The following is a 16,435-nucleotide window of genomic DNA, read 5'->3' on the forward strand; positions in this document are numbered from 1 at the left end:
GAGGTGAGGGGCAGGAGGGGGACGGGGCTGGAAAGCTACCGGCAAGAGGCTTCAAAGAGCTGCACTTTCAAAGTGAGCCAGGGCAAACTCTCGAGCCCCCAATGCATTGCAAAGCTGTGTTTGAAAGCCCCGGGAAGCTACAGCGAAGGAAATAACTGCTTAAGAACGGAGAGCTGGAGATTTCTAACGTAATTCTTTTGCTAATGTGAACGATTTCAATATTCAAAGTGCCTAAATCCGCTTGTAAAGAAGATGCCAAACTAACTTTCAAAGTGAGCCAGGGCAAACTCTCGAGCCCCCAATGCATTGCAAAGCTGTGTTTGAAAGCCCCGGGAAGCTACAGCGAAGGAAATAACTGCTTAAGAACGGAGAGCTGGAGATTTCTAACGTAATTCTTTTGCTAATGTGAACGATTTCAATATTCAAAGTGCCTAAATCCGCTTGTAAAGAAGATGCCAAACTATTCATCCTCTCGCCCCCCCCCCTTTTTCCCCTTTCTCCTGCGGGCGGTGGGGGGGTGGGAGCGTGTGTTTGACTTCTCTGCGGACCCTCCGAGATGAGGGCCGGGCTGGGGAGAAGGGAGCGAGGCAAAGAGGCAGAGATTTGCTTGCTCCAAGATCGCGGTACTAAAGCCCTAATCACCGCTCCTGGGATAAATATGATAAAAAAATCAAGTGCTTAGGTTAAAGTTGATCAAAATTGTTCAAGCGTGATCAATGAGCTAAAATCCTGGATAATGACTGCGCGTCCTGACAATCCCCTTCTCCCCCTCGCCCACTCGGGCTCGCAGCTCTGCGCAGCCCCCGAGCGCCTGTCGCCCACGTAACCCCTTGCTCAAAACTTTCTTGCAGATGATCCAAGCAATACAAGTACTAAGGTTTCACCTTTTGGAATTAGAAAAGGTAAGAGCCACGGAGGTGGGCGGGGGGCAAGCCGGTCCCTCCCTGTCCCCCCCTGACACCTCCCCCGAAAGACTGTTTGGGATGACTTGTAAACATGGCCAAAGGAGATAGGGGAAACGCAGCGTGATACCGTAACCTGTGCCATCAGAGCATGTGACACCCGTCAGCCATGCCCAGCCCAGCCCGAAATTATTATTTTTCTTTTTCAACGTAATTTCAACCGAGTCGTTGAATATATATATTACTAAACCCCTTCCATCCTTCTTACCCCTTCCCGCGGTAGAAGTTCTTTTCCTGCCTCGGAAATAACATGTTTAACGAAAAGAGAAATGAAAGCACTCCTGCCTTTCTCCAGCTCGGGCAGGCGTATTAACCCCAAGCAAGCACGAAATGTTTGGAAGAGGCAGGGGGCCCCTGCGCGGCGTGGGGAGGGGGCTGTGCCCTGGGACGAGAACGGCTCTTCCCACAGCCCCAGCGAGGAGCTTCATTTTACCGCAGGCGGCCACGCAGACTTTTTTTTTTTTTAGCCCCGGTTTAAAGCGATCCCGTCCCGAGTGACTCGTTGTACCTGCCTGGGCTGTGTATGCTCCAGAGATACCGCCTGGGTCCAGCTCCCAGTGTTCTGATGTTATCACCACATCGGATTTTCCTCTGCGCACCAGTCTGAGCCCACTATCTCTCTCTCTCTCTCTCTCTCTCTAACTTGTTGCTGCGGCAAGTCTCTAGAGAATAATATGTGCTGCAACAATTTCTCTATTGTTTCCTTGCCTGCAACTATTGTGCCCCTTAATTAGAGTTACTTGTGGAGTAGATCAGAGGGTTGTTCTTGCTACCATAAAAAAAAAAAAAAGTTGCAATCCGATATTTTACCATTATTGATACTATTATTCTTGTTACTGTTTTCAGGTTCATGAATTGTGCGATAACTTCTGCCATCGGTACATTAGTTGTTTGAAAGGAAAAATGCCAATAGACCTCGTTATTGACGAAAGGGATGGCAGCTCCAAATCAGACCACGAAGAACTCTCAGGATCTTCCACAAATTTAGCCGATCATGTAAGTCCTTCCGATTTCTTTATGGCACTTTTTTTAAGACTTTAACCTGCTTAGGAGGACCTGTCCCCGATTTCATTGGTTTGCTGCTGTTGTCTATTAGTAGTAGTATTATTACAACTCTAACCTCTTCCAAGCTCGGATCCCATCTTTACCCTTTCTTTCCCTCTCGCTTTGTGAAGTTGTAGAAATGCAAAAGGTTCCTTCTGTTTCCATGTGTAAAGCAGCGAGTTTGCAATGGTTTGTAAAGTTTCCTGGTCTGGGCGGCTTGGAGAGCTAGCAAACTGTCGGTTTGATATGGGGATCGGTGCTCTCTCTTCTTCTTTGCCAACTCTGTAATCAATGCAGCAACGTAAGGAAGCAGAGACAAGAAAGTTAGGGAGAAAGTTTGCTGATTTGCTCCCCCCCCCTCCTCCCCTCTCGTGGGGATGACAAGTGATGAGAATTATTGGCAATACTACATTGCATTAAAAAAGAGGGTTAGCACATTAGAGTTTCCAATGCTTGTGCTTTATAGCAACTTATTGTCAGAATATGGACTTATTGCCAAACGCCTGAAGCATCTTCATAATAAAAGACAGTAACCTTGATGAAGCAATTATTAACAATGTATTACAGAAAGCTGGAGAGAATGATGATTGAGTAACCGTAGGTTAGCGGTTGATTTTAACACTTTCGGAGTTGGCGAATTAGTGTTATGTGTGTAGGACTGAACGTTGGTGTGCGTGGTAAGGAGAGTGCCTTTGTTTTTCCGGGTTTTGGAGCGGCTTTTGTGATCCTTCCAAAACATGTAGACGCGGAGAGGCTTCGGGATGTGAAGGGAGAGATTGCAGCTGGTACCGCAGAAAAGGGAAGGAATAGCTCTGGTTAAAAAGAGTGGGTGTGAACTCTAGTTTATTTATAGGAACGCATCCCTGGGGGGAAAAGGGGTTTACGCAGTTTTAGATTCAATTGAACTCATAATCTAAATGATACAGTCTAATATTTTAGCGGTTGAAATATTAATTTAACACCCGGTGTGAAGTTAACCATGCTTTCTGCACAGGCGCCTGTCTTTATTTCCCAGTGTGTTAAGACGAGTAGCTGTAAGCCCAGGGAGAATGAGCTTTCTGGGAGCTTTTGTTTCCTTTGAAAACATGTTGTTTGTGCGTGTATTTGATAATTACATTAGACCTGGACTAAAGCTGATTCGGGAGATAAAATAATAATAAATTCTTCTAAACGCCCCCCTTCTGGTATGGCTTAGTTCCAGAGCCCGGGAAATATTTTTGGACCCAAGGCTTAGCTTTCATTTTCTCATTTGTATTCGCTAAACATTGCAGGACAAGGTTTTTGAGATGTCTTACATTTTAAATCTACTATTTTGAGGGGGAAAAAAATGTATGCAGAGGTTCCTGAAAGTTTCTCTGCTTATCAGCTACCTCACACGTAGATAATAAACTCTATGAGGCATGACACTATTTAAAAAATATTTGTTTTATGGCATTTTACAACCTTACATTCGTGCGCACAAGTATTCAGGGAGAGTGCTAGAAAAGAAATTGAAATGAGTGGCAACCTGAAAGATATGGGGTCATTGTGCATGATTCAGAGCAACAGAAAAAAAAAAAAAAAAAGTACATGTTTCTCCAGTTCAGTTTCTTTACAAGAGTGTGTTTCAAGTGGAAGTGTAGAAATGGAGCATGCTTATGTTTATATTGAAGAGATTAGATAAACTAGCCTGTTTAGGGTTCTGGCAGATGGCGAATGCTCAAGCCAATTTGCAGTGCTCCATTATAATATTTAAATTCACACACAATGATAGGACAGAGGTGGAGGGGGTTAGCATTTTGATAATTTGATAACTATTATCTTCCCTAAGAAGAATCTCCTCTTGCTTTTGTGGCCCAAAAAACAAACTCAAATAAATATGACAACCCATTTATCTTGCACCCGTTAGGGTTTACCACTTCATTGGGTATTATAATTTAAAGCCTTTTATTTCCTGGAGATTTGAGCTATAACATTTTTACTTTAGCCCCCTGCTATTTGTTTTGAAAGGAAGCAATAATTTGTGCAACCAGAACACCAACTGGGAAATGAAGAGTTGTATCACATAGTTACATTTTATTCATGCGTTTTGGGAAATGTGACTCCTTATTGGATTTTTTTTTTTTATATTAGCTTGTTTTCCCAACAAAACTTTAACACTCTTTTACGGCTTAGTCAAACTACTGTGTGTGTACACATTTATATTTACACTGTACAAGGTTCCAGCAGGAAGAAATCCACTTTTGTTCATAAATAAGGAAAAGCTTTAAAAAATGGCTAATATAAACATGCAAGACCATCAAAAAACGAGCTATCATTTGTGCGCATCTACCTGAAAATGTAGTAGTTCAAGCATGCAAATTTGCCCAATTTGACTCTCCAGGTTTATTTTTTCATTTGCTTTGATATGCATATTTAATATATAGCCTCAGGCTAGATCTCATTTGGTGAAAGTTGGTGCAGGGGTGATGATGAGCCACTTCAGAAGGACAGAGACAGCATGTTGTTTCCTCTGTTTTATGTATTGGCCCACTATTCTGATCCATGGGTCTTCCCTTCATGGTTTTATTTGCACATGAAATACTAGGAGCATTTCAACTGATTGGCTATGAATAATGATGGCCAAAAAAAGAAGTGTAGTTTAATTTGTTGTGTGCCAAGGTTTCTCTTGTGGAGGTGACAGTTTGTGACAGCTGTTTGACACCCCAAAAATCCATATACCTCTATTCTTATTAGGCGGTATAAAGCTACAGTCTGTGTGTTTAATGTGAATGCGAGGGCTGGTAGCGGTGACAGTGGCAGTGCTGAACTCGGAACTAAGGCAGCTCTGTTTTTATTCCTTTGCTAGACCCGAAAACGGGCATAAGGGAAAGTAACAGAAAGAATTGTAGGATTAGCCAATATTTACCATAAGACTTTAAAGGGGGCACTCAAATAGTACATGCTTCCCCTTTCAAAACCTACAGCTCCGCTATTTATAGAACTTAATTGGAAACCAAAACCAAAATCAACAAAGGAATGAACTCTTCAGAGATATACCTGCGCTGGAAAAAGGAGACAGCTGTAAGCGGTTGTGCTATACGTGTTTGGTAATAAATGTGTTTATCGAATTTTATTTTAGTGCGCTATTAACTGTTATGTAATACAGTAAGTGTAAAGGGTCCAGGGACCTGGTAGATCAAATAGTGCAGCGCTGGCCACAAGAAGCTGAAACTTTTGTTATTACTCTGCTGTGTTTAGTAAATATAACAGCCCATAATTAGTGTTTGAATTTTTAACACCCTCATATTTTTTTATTGCTCTGAGGTATTAGCTGTAGATGGGAAGAAGGTAATTACAGCTATGCCCTGGCTGAACCAGATCAGTTGGGGGGGGGGATGGGGGAGGAAGAAGAGAAAAGAGGAAAGAAACCTTTCCAGCTGCAGTTCAAGTTGAGTTTCCCAGCACAGATAATTTATTATTGTTCAATATAAACATTCGGGGCCCTATCCTGCATTCTGTGCTCAGCCTAGAATATCTGCTCAGATTGCCAACAAATCTTTCTTTTTTTTTTCCCTTTCAAGCTATTAAAATCCGAGAAAGATAATGCTTGTAAAATTCAGAGATTTTTAAACTTTTTCGAGCATATGATAACATTTTGTACTTTAATTACATTTCTTTTGTACCTGGCTTCACCTGGTGCCACACAATTCTTCCTTTAGCGCAAACCTACTTTGAAGCCGAGTAATTCTCCCGTAGAAATTTATGGGTCTCCTTCTGCTGGCTTTTGTGGGAGCAGGATCAGGGCCTCATTCTTTTTGATATTTGTTTATATGTTGTAGTCAATTTGCAGCTGAGAGGTAATAATATACAGATCATCATTCATAAAATATAATTAAAAATGGGTAGAAATATACATACATCTCTTTTTTATGAAAAGGACTGTTGACAGATTAGAAATCCGATGCCTTAGCTGTAGAAGAGAAATATTAGGCTGAATATTAAACCTTTCAGCTCTCAAATGAGGAGATAGTTTTACTTTGTACTTTTGCACATTCAGACATTTTACGTTTCTTTAATATTTCTTCTCGAAGAATGGTCTGTGCAAATTCCTGACATCTTGCAGATGAGAAAAAAATAAAAATAGGGATAATGCGTATCTGTTCCGATTATATAATTAAACCTTTAGGTAAGATTTCACCGAGTAATGAGGAAGTAATTGGGGGCCTACTGCTGCAGTCTCCAGGTATGCCATACTTTGGTGGAGTTCAGTGGGAGTTTTGAATATGTCAGAAACTCGGGATCAGACCCCAAAGACGCCCTTTCTGTTTGTAGAGAGTCAGAAGGGAAACGATGTAGCTAACTACAAGAATGATGAGGCAACCTTTTTTCTTTAGTAACCAAATTTCTTACCATGTGCCTTAAGAGTTAGAACGTTAGGGTAGGCCCTGTGCTTTCTGAAGGGGCAAGGAGCATCGGGAACTTTCCAAGACTGTAGACAATCTTGTGGTTTTCCTCTTTTTGATGGGCCAATGTACTCTGCAAAGGTACTCTAGTGCTCGATTTTGGGTGTTTTAATTTTAAACTGGGTTCTCTCAAACTGAACCGGTAACATATTTCAGTATCTACTTGGTGCCAGTGTTTCTTCTTTGGTTTGAGTAGTCTATCAGTCTAGATGAAGTATAGCAGCACAGAAAGATGTAGAAGGGCCATTAAAAAAACCAACAAAACCCTGATTTTTCAAGTCTCAGTTCCTTGATGACAGGTGGATTACATGCCTTATTTCAATCTTAATTGGAAAATACAAAGCACGCAGCTTTTCAGACCATTGCCATCTTCTAAAGCGTCAAAAATTCCTCCTGACACTGTCCTCAAATGGGAAATTGTCCTGGTTTGAGGACAAAACTACGACAAAAATCAAGGGGCAAACATTATAACCTGTACATATATACACATACATACACAGATATCTGATAGATCACAATGCCTTGCATTTTAAATTATGTAATTCTGATACAAAAAAGTTATCATGTTAAATATGCATCTGTAAGCAAATAAACCTTAGTAATATCAGGAACAGTCTTTTTAGAAAACGTACATATCATGTCATATTAGAGTTTTTCACGGCTCATTTACTTATTGAAAGTTTCTTTACATAGTAAGTTTATTATTACTGCACTCCGCAACAGTGCCTAAGATACCACCCTGAACTTGATACGTACAAAACACAGGCAGACACAGATGAACACAGATGTACACACACAAACACATATGCACGTATGCTTATAGGTTTCTATGTCCGGCATAGGATATCATCTTTTGATATATGGTGGTACCTAGAGACAGATTTTTGCGGTATCAATCACATCAGTCGTTCCACTGTGTTTACAGGTGTTACTTGTAAGAACAAGGTGAGTGGGATTTGGCTTGTATTTGGCGGGGGGGAAACGCCATCCCTATCGGTAGTTCAGTTCAGTTTTGTGTTTGCAAAATTAATTTAGCAGAGGAACCTCCAGACCTTTGAGTCCAACCGTCTTCCCAAAGGATGAGGTCTATAGCCGTTGCAGTTTCTTTCTGAAAGTAAGTTGTGTTTTGTTCTTGCAAGATGGATGGTTTTGTCCATTTTGCCTGACAAAATGTAAGGGCCTGATCCTGTCACAGTTGTATACTTAAAACTTCAGTTAATGCCTGTGAGCCAAATCCTGCTCAGCTTACTCACATGGGTATCAGCTGGCCTGATTGATTTTACTTCCCAGTTATAAATAAGAAGGAAATTCCTTATGGTTAATTGAGTCTTTAATATCACCATAAAAAGCAGCGCGAGATCAGAATCAGCCCTAGCGGGACTACATACACTCACAAAAAAATTAGCCAGGCTTTGCCCAGTGGAAATTCTGTGCATACAAAGTAAGAACTGCAATTTAACAGAAGGTTATCCTATATCAAATTTCTCTGTTAGAACATCTCTGTTCAAGAAATCCTGTAGCAACTAAAAACTCTTACAGTTTCCACCAGATTTGCAGCATCGACAAAAGCGTAACGCATCAGATTTGCTTTGTATACCAGGAGACTCTTGTCCTTTCTGTTGCTCTTTTCTAGATTTAGCAAAATTCAATGGTGGTGCTAAATCAATTTTTTTTTAACTTTCAAGGGAAAAAACACTGGCAAAATTGTGTTTTCTAGGGAAGGCTGTGTGTGTAAATGAGAAACAGTGGATAGCAGCGGAGTGATCTCCTGTGGCCCTGCTAGTACAAGCTTTCCCCATATTGTCTCCTGCTTTTATATTAATTACAACTTGCATTATCAGCTGTGAGTCTGTAGCCCAGCAAATAGAAAATACTGCCCCTGGAGACCTAGCTTCTTGTATCTATTTTCCATCTCCTTCTATTGTGCTCTACTCAGTATTCACCGCTTTTCTCCTGGTAACACTGCTCTTTAACACAATTAGGTAAGAGCAAGAGGAGCACCATATTTGACTCCCAATTATTAAAACTACTGGGAATAGATACATGTGTGCTGTTTACCTTCCGTGGTATCTGGCATTAGTTCAGGTCATACGTGTGTGAAAATTTTATAGTATGCGCACGTACACAAAACAGGCAATTGCGTTTTAGCAGACACCAACCCTACTCTCCAACACGTTTCTGCAAAGTGTATTACTAAACTTGTAGGAAGATACGAGAAGCCATGCTGACAGTTTGTGTAATTTATCCAAAGCTATTTGTTTTTCCAGTTTTTTTTTTTTACAGTGTGATAGCTTAATACAAATTTCATTGAAATGAATAGAAAAATTGCAATTAATGTTAGCAGGCTTTAGATCAGGATCTCTTTAGGTATCTAAACTATGCTGCTAAAGCTCTTCCAGTCAAGTACACTTTAGATGTGTCAGTTGGTCCCATTTTTTTGTGAAGACATACATGAAATAACCACTTACGATTAGGCATTTGGCCAAGAAGTTTTTCTTGAGGGATGCAAAGTTGGAAACAGTCTAGGGGAGAAAAGGAGAAGTTCACGGACACGTACAATGATCTTAGTCCAAAGCACAAGAATGCTGCCTTTTTATGGGGCTGTAAACTCCACCCCTAGAGTTATTTGTCATTTTTTATAATATTAAAGCCTAGCTATTTCCCTCCCTTTCAAATTCCTCCAACATTCGACTGTCGCATCTTGTAAATATCCCATCTTATTATTTCTGTCCTTCAACAAAATTCTGCCAAATTGCTTCCTCAAGAAAACTGTGTCACAAGAAAATACATTGCGTTCCCAATCAATACAGGCTGTCTTTCTAAGACGGGATCTACAAACTGAGGTCAAGAACGACTCAGCCTGGTAGAGACAGCAAGTGTTTTCAGCTGCAGGAAGTCTTATTCAGTGATCCTTTCCAAATCGTTACGGTTTCGAAACAGAAAGGCCGGTCTAGCTTTTGAAATACTGTATGATAGGTTTTGGATGACATTTGCCTTAAAACATAGCTGAGGTGTTACCAGTTAATTATTGTAATTTTCATATGTGTGATAAGGAGCTCCAAAGGCAGCCAGCTTAAGAGAGCCTGCAGTGCATAAAATTAACATAACTCACTGTGTTCCCTGAAAAGTTTCGCCTAGGTGAACATGTTGCAATTATTACATTTTCTAAAAGAAGGTTCCAGCCTGATGTTGTTGGAGGGCTAAACTCATGCTATGCTATTGTTTCTTTCCTTTTTCATGTATTTCTTCTAGCTCTTTATCTGATTACCATCCGGCAAACAGCTGACGCTAAGAGGCTGCAGAGGGCTGAAGAGCTCCTGTCTGCTGTTTGCCTTCAGCTTGAAGCTATTTGAGTGGCTTCCTAACTCAGAGATAAAAAGAGAAGCTCATAGGCACAACTGTGTTTTAATCCAGGCTGTAAAGAAACTTGCTCAGTTTTTGCATTTTATTTCCATCTGAACTTTTTGCTAACCTTATTTTCAGCTTTTTGGTTGTTTTGGTTTTTTTTTTACATCATCTGGGCTGCTTGAACTTTCAAGACTTCTCATCTTCCTTTTTGTATTTCTTTTCACCTGACTTTGTAAAACGATGATAAAAGGTGTTTTTGGTATTGTTTTTTTTTAAAGGAAATTTGTGGGGGTTTGCAGCATTAATAGTGATTTCTGAGACCTAATTAATACAACAACCTCAACAAATATAAAATACTATTGTTTGGTGGTTTTTTTTTCTTGTTGTGGTTCTGCATGAGGAAAAGTAGATCAGTCTTCTAGGTCTTGGAGGGGGTGGTGGTTTTGTGCCATAAGTGCTGTCGTGCTGTCTGCTGTGCTGACAGGTTAGGCGAATTTCAGATCCTGGCCTGTCTTCTGATTTTACTCATACCTTCCTGCCACGGAACTGCTTATGTGTGTGTCTGTGTAAGGTGAAGGAGATTTGGATCCTTCTTACCCTTTGGTCACCTAGGGCTTTACTGAGAACCTTTTGAAGTCGTGGGCTCTTCCCTTTGTCTCTGCTGCGATCTGGGTCAGGCCTGCTAGATTTATGTTGCTGGGTATTGTAGCAAGCCGTTATTTGGCAGTTCTATTTTGCGTTGCTATAGAGCATGTGGTACTAATCAGTGCTAGGAGATTACTTTGAGATGTTTCAATATATATTTTGGGACCTGATTCTAATCACACTTACAGTGAATTTTACAATGGGTAAATCAGTTGATTTTGTTGAACTTATTCCTACTCACGTTGGGGTAGATGAGGTCAGAATCAGTCCTGCCCAAAGAATTTGTCCAAACTTGTTGCTTGCTGCTTTCAGGATCTCCTTGTGCTTTAAGAGTCCAGTGTTATTTCACCATGCAGATTTAAAGCACAAGCAAACATAATAAGAATTTTTTTTTACAGGTTGTTTTTTGTTTGTTTGTTCTGTTGTTGAATTATTATAATGCTCTTGATTTAAGTTGTCACATACAGGTGACAAGTAATGCAGGTCCAGCCCCTGCTCTGATCTGTTTCATGTGTTCTTGCTCTCCTTTTCTGCCAGAGGAAATTCCATCTCTTGCCTGCCTTCATGTGGTGCTGATAAAGCTCTTCCTGTACAGTAGAATTCCTGTTTTCCTTTAAGCAACAGCAGGGTATTGGGAATGATCAGGAAAGGGGAGGAGGACAGGAGGAGAATACACTCAACAAAGTAGCACTAAACTGTAACATTAAGTTTTCCTCGCTTATCCATTTAAATAGCAGCTCCTCGCTCCGGGAAAGCCAATACTCAATAAATTAGAAAGCTTGCATGAATTATGTGACTGAAGTACAGTAGTTGAGGTCTTACTTAGCCAAGTCTTGCAAACTTCGTCTGTCTGTCTTCTGCGTTCCCTTTTGAAGTGTTTTATGCATAGTAATGTAGAAAGAATTACATAAAAATCACTATACATGTTATTTTATATAATCACCTGGCGGTTATTCTTGACAATACTTGTAAGCGAACTGTTAGAGTGATACATCTAGAAAGTCTTTGGAAATGTGTCATGTCAAGGTGGTGGCAGGGGGTGAGGAAGCATCTTTCCTGGTATATAATGTATTTCGGAGAAAGCTTGCTTTTCCTCTCACAACTTTGCATTTTCTTGAAGTTTTTTCCAGCATTCAAATGGGTGAGAGAGAGGGTAGGGTGTGAGGATGTGTTCCTCTCCCATGCATGTTCTCCTCTACTTCTTGAAATGGTTTTCCCCCCTCTTCCTCTCCCTTCCCATCTCTGGTCAGTCTGGAAAATAAAGTGTGGGGAGATAGTTTGCATACCAGCTGTCCTGATCCTAAAGTGAACACCTAGTATGATAAACTACAGGTTGATGCTCTCCCCCTTTTCCCCCCATATAACTCATTAAGAAACGTCAATATTTTGTTTTTTTCTCCCCTAAAATACCCTTCCACAGTACTATTCAAACAATTAAATCCAGACAACTCTTTGGAAAGTTTAAAAAAGAAAAAAATCTGCCCTTTATTTTACCAAGTGAATCTTTGTACCTCCTCTGCTTGTCTTTGCTGAAGAATTATTACACTGTGCAAACAGTATCGGTGTTTGGCACATTTCACAAATGCTAATGTGTATACTTTTCCCCCCCTCCTCCCCTCTTCTCCCGGTTTTCTTTCTGTTCTTCATTTGCTATTGGAATGGGAACTGTGGAAAAAATTCCTTGGCACTCTGACACCAGAATCCTTCATCTTGGAGAGACCATGATGATGCAACCTCAACGCACTCGGCAGGCACACCGGGGCCCTCCAGTGGGGGCCACGCTTCCCAGAGCGGAGACAACAGCAGCGAGCAAGGTAAAAGGTCAAACTTTTTCCCTCCGCAAAGTAGGCATGACTAAAATAACTCCAGCTTTTTTTATTATATCAGTACATCTGCCTTAGAGTAAACATGGAGTGGCAGACTTGCAGTATAATCAGCTGTAACTTAGGGAGACGGTATTTCCTTTTCCTAACCCACTTAGCTGCATTTTATTATTATTTCAAAGCGAAATATCTAATCTTCAAACAAGCTTTGTAATAACAATTGATTAGTTCTGCCAATTCCTTTACAAATTTGGTTATCTACAGTTTATTTTTGTGTGGTGTAAGTAAATATAATGACAGACATACTCTCCAGCTGTGATGCAGTTGTTTGAGCTGGGTTATAGATGGAGAATTTAACCTGTAGTTTTAGCTGGGAAACAGACTCCCATATGAAGTTACGAAGCTGCTAAATTATGTAAAGTAGAAGCAAAACCCAAATTGGACAGAAAAATGTTTCTTGCAATGTTTGCTTGTACAGACTTGTTTCTGCTTCTGAAAATCTGAATTGGGAATGGTAAATAGAGATGTACCTGAACTGCAAAACCTCTGCTGGAGCTATACAGTGGAGCCTTCTCCAGGGTTCAGGAGGTTTGATTGTTATTTCAGGGTTCTTTGTTTTATTTCCTACTGCATTGCACCTTGTGTGTGGTCATCTGCATCCATGCTGAGTGAGTGTCAAAGGCTGTCATTCTGATATGATAGTGTTTTACACTTGCTCATTAGCTGTATAAGTGACTCCAGAAGGCATGAGAGTCGAGCCTCCAGTACTAAAAGTTGGGTAAAGATGGTCTACTGTCACTCTTGGATCTTGACTCAGAACTGATTTTTTTAAGATCAAAGTTTAAAGTGGGCTCCGTTCTTGTTTTTCTTCGTAAGCATGGTAAGCCTCAGTTAGCGAGTGAGACATTACCTTTACTAAGTCTTACGATATGCTCCCTCCATCTCCTGCAACTGCAGCATTTGCCACTGCATTTCCCCCATGCAGGGGTTACCCATACCCAGCAAGGCCACTTGACCGGTCGGCCACTCAACTACCCATGCTGGATCCCAAAACTGGAGAGGTGAGCAGCCTTCAGGGCTAGAGCTGCCGTGACTAGCCTTGCGCCGCCGGCCGCTTCCCACCATATTTGCCATGCTCAGGCGGTGGAGCAGACATGTGATTTCACGTCTCTCATGTGGCCCACTGCTTGGCACAGAGCTAGATCCTCTCGTCTGTCTCACGATCTGGTGTCGTACGCGTTGCCGTTCTAGGAACTCGCAAAGTTTGTTTCTGGTAGAGTGGTTTGGGTTTGTCTCCTGTTTGTATGAATTTTTTATATATTTGGCCAACATGAGTCACGCGGGATTTTTTCCTGTGTGGTTGGATTGGAGCTGTACGAGGCCCAATGTGAACTAGTACAGCTTCAGCAGCTAATGAAAGGGAGAGCTTGACAGCAAGCTGGTGTTACGTCTATTAGCCGTCCATAGACTTTACTGTTGATCAGATGTTTACATTGTATATTGTGGCTCAGATGCTTGGTGTAGCAGATGATCATTTGCATACTTAAAAATGATTCCTCTGAGTCATCTGCCACAGCGTGTTCATTCCACCCCTGGGTAAGAAACTTCCTCACACCTCTATCTCCACTCTGCCCCAGCAGCCTTTGTGTCTCTACTCTGCCCCAGCTACCCTTTAGAAATTAGAAGAGTTCCTTCGAGCCCTGCTTGATGCAAAGAAATCCTTTGTGTCGACGTCCAGGGATCTTGCGTTTCACTATGCAATCCCCGGTGCCTTGTCACGTAGTTTGGGGTGCCCGAGAGATATTGCGAAGCCTGAGAAAAAGTGGTTGATGATAACTACAGCAGCTTCCCACTGGAGACAGAGGTTTCTGGTGATATATATGATTTAAACAAACCTATTACGCTCATTTCTGCAGAAGGGGAGCAACTGCTGAAGGGCCAAATCAGTCACTAGTGCTGCCCGGTGTAGCAGGGTAAAATGTCACTAGAACGCTTCCCTTTGTGCTCAGTTGGGCCTTTCAAAGGGAAGCAGTCGTCCAGTGGCAAATCAGCATTCCACTCAGCTGCTGGCAGCTGAAAGATGTATGATCCTACAGCACCAGCAAAATTCCCATTGGAGACAGCTTTGGTTTGCTCTCCCCCTCTCGACCCTGGGAAAGGCTGAAGAGAGCGAGGCCTGTATTGAATTTTCCTTACGCTTCCTTGAGGGGGGTGGGATTTACTTTATACCTCCTGAACTGGCAGTGAGTCAGTCCCAGGCAGTGCCAACATGGGTAGATGACCTCTTGAGCTATTCTGGTGCTGTCACTTATTTGGGTCAACTTGGTTTCCCTGCCGTTTTGTCAAGACCTTCCACAAATGCTGTTTCAAGTATTCGACTTGCCCCAAAGGATTATTTGGGAGTGGGAGTTCATTAGAAGGTCTTGGGTTACATTACCAACCAATGGTCTCCTCCACTGATGCCTGGTGGCAGCAGAGATCGATTCAAACCAGAGTCTGTCTCTTCTGGCTCTTCGGAGAACTCTTTCCAGGGGTCTTTGCTTTTGCCTTAAGTCTCTGATGTGCAGCTTGTGATTTTAATTTTATTTTTTTTTTGGGGGGGGGGGGGAGGGCGGGAGGAAGAGGAGTTGGGTGAGTGATGACACTGTTTTTGCCGACTTTCTCTGCATGAGGTAGATCCATTTATTGCACAGAAGAATCCACCCATAATTCTTAACATTAGAACCAAACAAAAAAGGTGTAGACATTTTGCTGTTTATGGAGGACAGCTTCTCTGTGACAGTGCATGACTGCCCTTTGGTACCTACAGGGTTAATCTAGTCAGTGTTTGGTATTATTAGAAACATGCTGGCATTGAAAGAGTTAAGGAAAGGGCCTTCAGGCAGTAGACGTTGAAAGATTATCCTAATTTTATTAGCGGTGAGTGTCTATGTTGTTCTTAACATGTCACCTCACTTGTTCAACAGAAAACTAAGCTATACAACATATTGATCATCTAGCAAACCGAAGTACTAGTGACCTGTAATCTACCAAGCACTTATTGACTTTATCCCAGTTCAGACCCACAAATGCAGATCAATGCCATGTAATACTATTTTCGAGATTAGTAATTACGTAGTAAGTCTGATGAACTTTCCGCCTGCCCTGGAAAGAGAAAGAGTTAAATATATATAATAATAAAAATAAGCCATTCTAAACATCTTACAAAGGAGAAAAAGGAGAAGCTGATTTAATGGTCTAATGAGGCCATCTTCCAGAGACTTGTTTTGTGTAGGGCTTGCTTTGACCTTTCGCTTTGCTCAGGAGCCCAACGCTTCATTTTTCACATTCTTGCAATTACGTTAACGCTTCAAGCATTTCTGACTCCAAGTCAGCTAGCAACACCAGGCATAACTCAACACTGTGAGTTTTTCTCCTCTCTGTAGATTCATTAACAGGTCACCGGGGTCCCAACTGAAATTTAAAACTGACTGGTTCTGTTGGGTTAGCTGAGTTATAGCAAGGGAGATGGCAGGAAAGGGGCTGAGAGAAGGGGAGGGGAGAGAGAAGACCCTGGGGTTTTTGCCAGGGAATATATGTGTAAAAACCCTAAGCGGAAGATTAAAAGGTGTGTGTGTAGCTTTGTCATCCACCCTTTTCTTTGGAGGGTGAAAAACACATCTGAAAATCTTCTGGGGTGTTGTGTTTTCCTTGTTCTTTGTGAAACAAAGTGAAAACGGCCACTGTCTTTACATACAAGGCTAAATGACTTCTAGAATTCAGCATCCGTTTGTACCACAGTGATGGATATGATGCTCCCAGACTTTAATTCCTATTTAATCTCTTTATGGGATATTTCAAATAATGAATATGGCAGATTATGCATGAAAAGTGGGAAATAAATCTTTTTATGGTTTAAAAACATGTGGTCTACAGAAAAGCACCAGGGAATAGTTTCAGTTTCATATTTTATGATACCAGGATTGTATACCTGATTTGTCATACGCTTAGTTCAGTCACTCAAAGGGCCTGATCCAGTCAAGTCAGATGGAGTCTGTGTTTCTTCAGGACCTTTCAGGAAGTTCAGCATCTCTTTAGGATTAGGCCTGGGGTCATAAAGTTGACTGTAAGCAAGAAGCCAGAGACAAGAAACTTGTTCTAGGTTATACAGCAGTAAAAATAATAAATGTGCGTCACATCCACTTTGCCT

At 41.4% G+C, this 16,435-nt stretch overlaps 1 protein-coding gene across 1 annotated transcript in view; it reads left to right on the top strand.

Moving 5' to 3' along the window:
• Positions 1-16,435, top strand: part of MEIS2 (Meis homeobox 2) — a 177,987-nt gene that overhangs the window by 3,829 nt on the left and 157,723 nt on the right. Inside the window, exons 4-7 of the mRNA XM_009886999.1 lie at positions 229-272; positions 852-902; positions 1,809-1,958; positions 12,123-12,237. Coding sequence (XP_009885301.1) covers positions 229-272; positions 852-902; positions 1,809-1,958; positions 12,123-12,237 — 360 coding nt within the window. The remainder of the gene's footprint in view (positions 1-228; positions 273-851; positions 903-1,808; positions 1,959-12,122; positions 12,238-16,435) is intronic.

This window comes from Charadrius vociferus, unplaced genomic scaffold (assembly GCF_000708025.1).
Source record: "Charadrius vociferus isolate BGI_N301 unplaced genomic scaffold, ASM70802v2 scaffold14, whole genome shotgun sequence".
NCBI classification, from domain to species: domain Eukaryota; kingdom Metazoa; phylum Chordata; class Aves; order Charadriiformes; family Charadriidae; genus Charadrius; species Charadrius vociferus.